Source organism: Tinamus guttatus, unplaced genomic scaffold (assembly GCF_059628265.1).
Source record: "Tinamus guttatus ecotype Peru unplaced genomic scaffold, ASM5962826v1 Tinamus_guttatus_pri_ptg000045l, whole genome shotgun sequence".
NCBI classification, from domain to species: domain Eukaryota; kingdom Metazoa; phylum Chordata; class Aves; order Tinamiformes; family Tinamidae; genus Tinamus; species Tinamus guttatus.
The window spans coordinates 3,168,873-3,177,874 of NW_028288579.1; the positions used below are offsets into that span (position 1 = coordinate 3,168,873).

Sequence of the window (9,002 nt, forward strand, 5' to 3'; positions counted from 1 at the left end):
GGACAAACTTCAGAATCAAGGCACTGAGAAGGAAGGAATCGCTGTGGGTGTTGGCGGGCGATGGGGAAGGCGGCACCGCTGCAGCAGGCTGGTTCCCTGCCCCAGAAAAGTACAAGGAAAACGGCCGGGCAGGAAATTCCTACAGGCTCAAACATCTGGATGCCTCCGTTTTTTAACATTGCGTCTATTTTAATAACTTCACTTTTTGTGACTTCATATACTTTGTTTAAATGCAGTATTGTTCAAACCACTAAAATACTCGTAAGTTTTCTGTAGTCAAAAATGCAACTATTGATTGAATATATTTGTTTTAATTTTAAGTTAATTTTTCATGGCATTGCTTTTTTTGGAGTGTTTGAAATGGGTTTTTAAAAATATTTGAATTCGCCAAAATCTTTTGAATTACTGTATTCTGGTCAATATGTTATTAAATGTCCTAGACCAAACAATAAACATTTTGTGCGATTTGGAAGCCTGGGTGTTCTTGTAATCTTTCCCCAGTACTTAGTACTCCAAGGGTTTGTTTCCTGCACACAGGCAGGAGTGCCCGGCCATGTCGCTGCTCCTAACGATGCTTCTGCTCCTTTGACTCCTTTAACAATAGTATTAATGATAATGCAGAACTTGTGGCCGGAGGTTTGCGGGGCGGCGCGGGCAGCGGCTCCCCCTGGCGGCAGCGCGCGGAGCGGGGCCCTCCCGCCGCCCTCCCGCTCCGCAGCACCGGGCGCTCCCCGGGCGGGCGGAGGGTCCGTTCCCTACGGTGAGACCGGGAATGCGGAGCCGCAGCGCCGGGCACGGGACCTCGATAAACCCGCGGTGGAGGGGCTGGGCAGGTAGTTTGGAGGGGTAGGGGGGTAGGTAAGTAGGTGCATGGGCAGGTAGGGCGGTGGGCAATAGACCAGTAGTTAGCTAGGGAGGTGGCTAGTCAGGGGGGTTAGTACCTGGTTAGAGGGGGAGTTAGCTAGTTGGGACGGGGAGGGGAGGCGCTGTCTGTGTGTGTGTGTGGACTCCGGATTCCACCCCGCATCCCTGCCCCGGGCGCTGCGGGGCCCGTCTCCATCCCTGCAGCCCTCCACCCCGCACCTGCCGCTCACGTCCTTGCCCCGCATCCCCCCTGCACATCCCGGACCCCGCATGTCCCCCCGCCTGCCCCCATGTCCCCGCAGGGTCCCCGCAGGGTCCCCGCGGCCGCGCGGGTACCGCGGAGGCCTCGCCATAGAGGGCGGTGGCACGAGCGGCCGCGAGACACGCTCTCTCTCCCTTTCTCTCCATGGTACGTTCGACTTCCGCCGCACCGTGCCATTGGCTGCGGCTCACGCGAGTTGTGGGCGGGGTTATGCTAAGAAGGTCGGAGCGATTGGTCGGCCAGGGAAAGGGGGTGGAGCGAGTGCGGCGACGGTGGCGGGGATGGGACCAAAAGTCGTGCCGGGCGGTGCGAGGCGGTGGCGGCGGCGGGAGCGCGGCCGGGGGTCCCGGGGCGCCTCGGGCGCTGGGGGCGCTGCCCGAGCCCGCCCGGCCCCTCGGAGGCGGGACCGGGACCGGGGCCGGGGGAGGCGCCGCGTCCTCGCGCTGAGCGGCGGCGCCGGAGGCGGCTCCTGCGCTCCGCGGCCCGGCCATGGGCGCCGCGGGCAGAGGCGCCGCGCCGGGTCCGTGTCCCCGCGCCGGGCCCGTGTCCCCGCGCCGGGCCCGTGTCCCCGCGGGGCCCCGCGCCGCCCTGCCGGGCCGGGCCCCGCGCTCACGCCGCTCCGTGTCCCCGCAGGCCTGCGGCGGTGGCTGTCGGCGCGGGCGCCCCGGCTCTGCGTGGTGGGCAGCGGCCCCGCCGGCTTCTACACGGCCCAGCACCTGCTCAAGGTACCGCAGCGCCCTCCCTGCCCGGCCTGGCCGCGTGGGGCCTCACCGGGTTGTCTGGCGTCTGCACGCGGATACCAGAATCTGCTGGGCTTTCTAGAATGCACCAGATGGTAGAACGAAATCCAGAACTGGTAGAACAAAACTGCTGTCTGCGCCCGCAGCTCCCCGCTGCGGTGACATTGGCTGCTGGCCGGAGGGATGCGAAGGAGCCGCCTTCCCAAGTCCTGCTGCGCTGGGGCGAGCGGGCGGGCGCTGCCCGGGGCTGCGGACGTCGGTGCTCCGGGTGATGCGGCTGGAAGGGAGGCTGCGTCTCAGGACAGGGCTGCTGGTGCTGAGCAGAGATGCAGCAGCTCAACCCGGCCGTTAAACTGCGCTGTGCTATCTGTGGAATGTGCTGGAAAGTAGCTGTTACTAAACCTCAGGGGCGGATTTCAGGGCTTCCTAATCTCTGGGCAGAGGCTGGCTCGAAATGCAAGATAACAAAGCACTTGAAGCAAAGTTTTTGTCTAAAACCCCCAGCGCTGCGGCGTTTTGTCCTGTTCCCCTTGTTCTGGCTCTGGGCTCTCAGCGCATCCCTCCCCCCTGCCCCAGCAGCACGCGAGCGATGCGGGGCCCTCCCGAGAGTGCTGGCCTCGCGTGGCCTTTGTCCCTGTCCCTTAACTGCGACTTCTCTCCCCGCAGCACCATGACCGGGCGCAGGTGGATATCTACGAGAAGCTGCCCGTTCCCTTCGGGCTCGTCCGCTTCGGCGTGGCCCCGGACCACCCCGAGGTGAAGGTGGGTGCTGCTCCCACCCCTCGCCCGTGGCATCTGCCCTCGTCACGGCCGTAGGCGCAGCCGGGGCGGTCTGTGTCCCTCCTGGAGCCCCGCAGCTCATTTCGGTGTGGGGCTGTCACGCTGCGGTGGCCGTGTGATGTTCCAGTCTCCTGCTTGTCCCCTCTGGGACCCTGCAAGGCCCTGGCTTGATGGCAGGGGACATGTGGCTTCAGGCCTCCGAATGCCAGGTCAAACACGGGCTGTGTGATGGGAGCCACTGCTGGGGGATGAACTCACGGCACTGGTCAGTGTGTGCCAGGGCTCAGCTGAGACCCGCTTGGATCGCTGGGAATTGGCAGTTCTGCTTTGGCGGGGGCTGTGGTTGGGTTGTGTGCGTGTGTTTGGGCTAAGAGAAGGGAAACCAAAGGGATGCCAAAGTCACCCTGTTTCCCTTATTGCAGAGGAATCGGGCTTGGTAGCTGCTGTGTCTGAGCTGGGGTGGAGGTGGCTGCACTAGGAGGGTATAGGAGACCCAGAGACAGCAATATTCTGTGACAATTTCTCCATATAATCTGCTGAAATAGACCAAAATGCGCCCATCCATTTGATTTGAAAGGCAAGGAGTAGTGCCGAGCACAGGTGGGATAGCTGTGGGTTGGAGCAGTTTCTGCATTATCGTGATCTCTGTGCTGTTATCAGTGTCATTGGGCCTGCATGGGAAAAGGGGGGTTTTACTGCAAAGCTCCATCTGCTCGGAAGAAGCAGCTGGGGTGCTGCCTTGCCTCGTGTCCCCTCCTGGTGCGGAGGGTTCCCAGGAAGGCTCGGCACGAGGCTGGCAGGCAGCGGCCTTGGTGGGAAGGCTTGTTTGGCAGGGCCGTGTCGCAAGCTTCACCTTTGCTGAGGAGTTTTCTCCCGCTGCAGTGTTTACTTAACAGAGCTAAAAATACTAAAAGCTCCTCATCTTCTCCAAGGGGGTGCAAAAAATTGATCTTCCTTCCAAAAAATTGATAGGGGAAACGGTGCCAAGTCACAGCTGTGTTTATCTTGCAATGAATTATCTGCGGCCGTTGCTAGATAAGAGCCTCGGAATGACAGCGAGAAGCGGTGTCAAGGCTGGGGAGGAGAGGGGATGGGAACCTCCTGTCACTCGCAGACCTTGGCTCCTGGCTGCAGCCTTGTGGTGCTTGTTTGATCTCGGCAGAATGTGATCAACACGTTCACGCAGACGGCGCGTTCGGATCGCTGCTCCTACTACGGGAACGTCGCGGTGGGCAGGGACGTGACGGTGCGCGAGCTGCAGCAGGCCTACCACGCCGTGGTGCTGGTGCGTAGCAGGAGGCCTGGAGGCTGGCCCTGCCTTTGGGGAGGCTGCGGGCAGGGTCTGCCGCGTTGTTCCCGTTGGGATCTTCAGAAGAGGGTTTGTTTGGGTGAGGTGTTTCTGGGTGCCGTATTCCTGTGGTGACTGAGCCTGTCTCCAGCTTTGGGGCAACTTCACAACCCTGAGGCTCTGGGACACGTGTCCAAAGCCTCGCAGGGAGCGTGTGGTAGAGCAGAACACCAAAAGCAGATCGCAAACCCCAGCGGAAGGATCAGTTGTTGAGGAACCTGGTCCCTCTAATGGCCAATATGTGCCTGATAGGAATTTGTTGCCATCTCCTGAGCGCTGCCCTGGGTTTGTCGTGGTCTCCTGGTCGTGTCTAGGCTGGGAAGACCAGGTTTGGTGCTGGGCTCAGTACCTGGAGCAGCGTCTGAGGAGAAGGGTGAAGTCCCTGTGCCTGGGCGATGTTTATCCACTCTGTTGAGTGTCCAGGCCCTTGGGCAAGGGTTGGCATCCTGGCAGGGGGGTTGCTGGAGAGGGGTATTGACACCGTGGGGTGAAATCCCGCACACAGCAGCCCCCGACTGTGCCTGCTTTCTCCCCAGAGTTACGGTGCCGAGGACAGCCGGGCCCTGGGGATCCCCGGGGAGAACCTCGCTGGGGTTTACTCAGCCCGAGCGTTCGTGGGCTGGTACAACGGGCTGCCCGAGAACCGGCACGTGAGTAGAGCGGGTTCCGTGGCTGCCTCTCCCACCTGCACCCAGATGCACACACGCAGCTCCAGATTAAGTCCTGCCTGAAAGGCTGCAGTTGGAAAAGATTAGCAGGCACCATGTTAAATCCTTCTTAAATGATAGAAATGTGGACAATTTGCACATCAGTGAGAGCGGATTAGCTGGCCCTGCAGGCTGCCAGCACCTTTTGGCCAGGCCAGATGGGGACCCAGGGGGATGCTCTGCTAAGGAGCTTTTTAGCCGGCCCTGCCGACGTAGCCGCTGCTCCTGGAGGCGCCATCCCAGAGGGAAGGGGACAGGGGACGACAGGGGTGCCCGTTAGCAGCTCTGTGTCTGCTCTGGGAAGAGGCCAGTGTGGAGTTACCCATCAGAAGGGAGTCGTGGAGGTGCATCCGAGGTGACAGGCAGCCTGGGGAATTTGCTCGTGTCTGGGCCTCTTCTCTCCCTGCAGCTGAAGCCCGACCTGAGCTGTGAGACGGCGCTGGTCCTGGGCCATGGCAATGTGGCACTGGATGTTGCCCGGATTCTCCTGTCCCCGCTGGATCTCCTCAGGGTGAGTCACAGGTTGATGCTCCGGGCTGTGAAGGCAGAATGTGGCCCAGGTTTGGCAAGATTGAACCTGACTGGGGGTGATTCCCCTGAAGCAGTCTCATGGGCTGCTGGCTTCTAACCTCTCCTGTGTTACGGCCTCATAAAAGTACTTCCAGTGTTGAAGGCCAGTTGAGCAAATAGCTCTGTGTAAAGCAACATGACTTGCTTTTCCTCCCACCCCAGTGTCCCTGCATGTGCAGCCTGGTTTGCTGCTGTTTTTCCTCCTTGGGAAGCTGCTTCGTTCCCCACCTTCCCCCAGCCCTGCTCTGGTCCCGCTGTCCCGTGACGCGTCCGTGTCTTGCAGAAGACGGACATCACTGCCAGCTCCTTGGCAGCCCTGGCCTGCAGCAGGGTGAAGCGCGTGTGGCTGGTGGGCAGGAGGGGCCCTCTCCAGGTCTCCTTCACCATCAAGGTGCGGCTGGCGCGTGGGCAGCGCTGCTCCTCGTGCACAACCCGGGCTCCCTTCCCGCGTGGGGAGAGGTGGCACCCGTGGGAGGATGGCCCTGGGTGTCCGTGTTCCTGTACTCACCTGTGGGCTCCTGGCCTGGGCTGCCGGGGAGGGGAGGCTGCCTCTGTCCATGGCTCATGTTTTCCTGCCTGCAATTCCCAGGAGCTGCGGGAGATGATCAACCTGCCTGGTGCCAGACCTGTCTTGGACCCTGCTGATTTCACAGGCCTTGCAAATGCTGTTAAAGGTGAGGGAAATGTGCTGAGTCCTCCAGACAGGGACTCGCTGTGACAGACAGGCAAGGCACTCTCCTGGATAGGAGAGTTCTGGAGATGCTTGGGAAGTGCAGGATGAACCCAGAAACCTTGCTGTCCTTCCTAATCAGTTCCTGAAGAACAACAGCAACAGTGCGTGACTTCCCTCTGCTCCTCGGGCTGGGTTCTGGTTCCTAAGTGCTCTGGCCATCACCAGGTTCTCCTGCCCGTTTTTATTTCCTAGATCAGAGAGGCTCTTGCCCTGTGTGACCTTAATGTGTGGCACACGAGCACCAGCTGGCCCTGGTGTGGCTTGGCCTCAGGACGGTGGGAGAGAGGCCAGGGAGGCAAGAGGGCAGCCCTGTTCTCCCTGTCCGTGTGCCCTCCTTGCTGTTTGGGACTGTAACCGTCCTCGGAGTGATGAGGGCAGGAGGCTGGGGAAGGATGGGGGAGCCTGTCAAGGGACAGCCCAGGGCTGTTGATTTAAGAACATCCTGCAGAGCTAAAAAGAGAAGGCTCAGTTAGTCAGGGGTGTCCAGAGACTTGATCTCTTCCACGAGCTGCTGCCTCTGAGCACTAGTAAGACAGCAAAACTGTAAGCTTTGATTTGTGTGCCCCATGGCCTCGAGCCTCAGGGGCTCTCCTGGTCACTTTGACTTGCTGTTTGTCATCTCAAAGGCGTCCGTGTGACGCGCTCTGGATGGGCACTCACACAGGAGCGAGAGCCGCCGTGACGAGGCCTTGGCTCCCCGCCGTTTCCCAAGGGCCTTTTGCTGAGGTCCCTGTTGCGAAGGTCTCTCTCTGCCTGCAGATGCCCCCCGGCCCAGGAAGCGGCTGACGGAGCTGATGATCAAAACGGCTTTGGAGCAGCCGGCGCAGGAGACGGCGGCCGCCCGGGAATGGGGCCTGCGGTTCCAGCGCAGCCCCCAGGAGGTGCTGCCCACGGCCGACGGGACGCGGGCGCGGGGCGTCCGCGTGGCCCTGACCCGCCTGCAGGTAGGGGCTCCACGGAGACCATCGGCGGTGCCGGCCCGGCCCAAACGGCACCGGGGGATTGGGCGGGAAGCGGTCGCATCCTGGCAGCATTCCCCTTGCTGCCGCTCCTCACTGCTGCTGCAGAGGGGCAAATACCTTAGCAAATCCCCGGGGACTGCCCGGTGCTCAGCAGCCTCCTGCTCCCCTCGCAGGGCTCGGGTGACTCTGCCCAAGCCGTCCCCACGGGGGAGGTGGAGGAGCTCGAGGGCGGGCTGGTCCTCAGCAGCATCGGCTACCGGAGCCTGCCCCTGGACCCGGCCGTTCCCTTCGACCCTCGGCACGGTGTGATCCCCAACAGCTCGGGCAGGGTGCGCGGCGCTCCAGGTCTGTATCCGCGGCGGGTGTCGAGCACAGCCGGCACTTTGTGGGTCTGAGGCAACAGGCGCCCATCAGCAAGGACGCTGATACAGGCGGTCGTGTGTGTCAGGCGGTGGAAACTGAGGAACTGAGCTGCATCTGTCAGACTTTGTGAGACTTGTGCCGTTCCCAGCTCACGTTAGTGACTTCTATTTTTGCAGCAGCCAGTGCTGAAGGACAGGGTGGTTTTACTAGTCCTTGGAGGCTGTAACTAAGGCAATACAGCCCCAACGGCTGTTTAGTGCTAGTGTGAAGTTGCACAAATTCCCATATCAGCACCAGCAGAGGACCACACTCGGTCACCCCCCGAGAGGTGGATTCTTCTACCACCCACAGCTTGGGGTGGCCCCCAGGGTTGGCAGAGGACAGGGGGGTTCTGGCCACGTGCTGGGCTGAGCGTGGCCCTCGCTGTGCTCTGCAGGGCTGTACTGCAGCGGGTGGGTGAAGAGAGGCCCCACGGGCGTCATCATGAGCACCATGAACGACAGCTTCGACACGGCGCAGGCGGTGCTGGAGGACCTGCAGGCGGGCGTGCTGGACGTGGCTGCCTCCAGAGAGGGCTTCGGGGCCGTGGGGAGCATCCTGCGCAGCCGGGGTCAGTGAGCGTGCGGGGGGACCCAAGGCTGCCGCTCTGGATACCCGCGCTCCCCGTGGAGCTCGGTGTGCAGGGCAGCGCTTCCCACGCGCTCCGTTCGGGAGCTCCGTTCAGGAACTGCGTCGTGCCGCCGTGTCGCTGCTCCAAAGCACAGGGGGCAGCGGGACTTGCATTTGTTCAAAATCAGTGTCATTGCTAAGGTTAATGACCACTTTCTGAGAAAGGCTGTTAAAAGCAGCGCAGACCTTGGGTAAAATGTCACTGTCAGCTGTGGACAGTGAGCTATTGCTCTTGAATGGTTTTCTTAGCAATCCTTCAGGCAAACTTGGGGAAAGATTAAAATGCCCGAGAGAGTCATTTGCTGTTGCTCTGTTTAAAGGCATTCAATTAAAGTGTGTGTTTGCCTCTTAACTGTCCGAGCTTTAACAGCAAACTGGAAGTGTTTTATCCCCTAAGGTGGTGCTATACTCATGTTGTTATGGCTTGCAAAGCTCTGACTAATCAAATTTGACTCGAACCCGCAGTCTCCCTCCTTGCAGTGGTAGAAATTATTACTCCTATATGATGTTGGAGTCTGACAGTGTCGGAAAAGGCCAGGGTTTGCCTTGTACACGAGCTCCCTGCTCACGGGAAGGTGAGACTGAACTCGTTCTTACTTGCTTAACGTCTCCCTCCTGTCTCGCCATCGCCGCAGGCGTCCGCCCGGTTTCCTTCTCGGACTGGGAGAAGATAGATGCTGCCGAAGTGGCAAGAGGAAAAGCTGCTGGCAAACCCCGGGAGAAGATCGTGGATCCCGAGGAGATGCTGCAGCTCATCGGCCACTGATGCCGCGGTGCTGGGAACGTGGCGCCGACCCGCACGGCGCCGACCCGCGCGGTGCCGACCCGGCAGCCCCGGCAGGTACGAACAGGGCCAGCGCCGGGGGCTGGTGGCAGGCGCGGGACATTTGTGGTAACGAGCTGTAAAGGGCTCCGGATTCCTGAACTGTGTGTGCAAAAAACCATCCGAGGCTGCTGGCTGGCCCCGGGTCTGCAGCCGCCTCTTGGAGGTGGTTCCCGTTGTC

At 60.8% G+C, this 9,002-nt stretch overlaps 1 protein-coding gene across 1 annotated transcript; it reads left to right on the plus strand.

Annotated features, from left to right (window-relative positions):
- Positions 1 to 1,398: 1,398 nt before the first annotated feature.
- Positions 1,399 to 8,764, plus strand: FDXR (ferredoxin reductase). The gene is made up of 12 exons (XM_088538118.1): positions 1,399 to 1,432; positions 1,760 to 1,851; positions 2,533 to 2,628; positions 3,809 to 3,931; positions 4,531 to 4,644; positions 5,111 to 5,212; positions 5,555 to 5,662; positions 5,861 to 5,945; positions 6,764 to 6,948; positions 7,140 to 7,311; positions 7,766 to 7,939; positions 8,634 to 8,764. The coding sequence occupies exons 1-12, from the start codon at positions 1,408 to 1,410 to the stop codon at positions 8,762 to 8,764; spliced, it is 1,407 nt and encodes a 468-aa protein (XP_088394244.1). The 5' UTR covers positions 1,399 to 1,407.
- Positions 8,765 to 9,002: the final 238 nt, after the last annotated feature.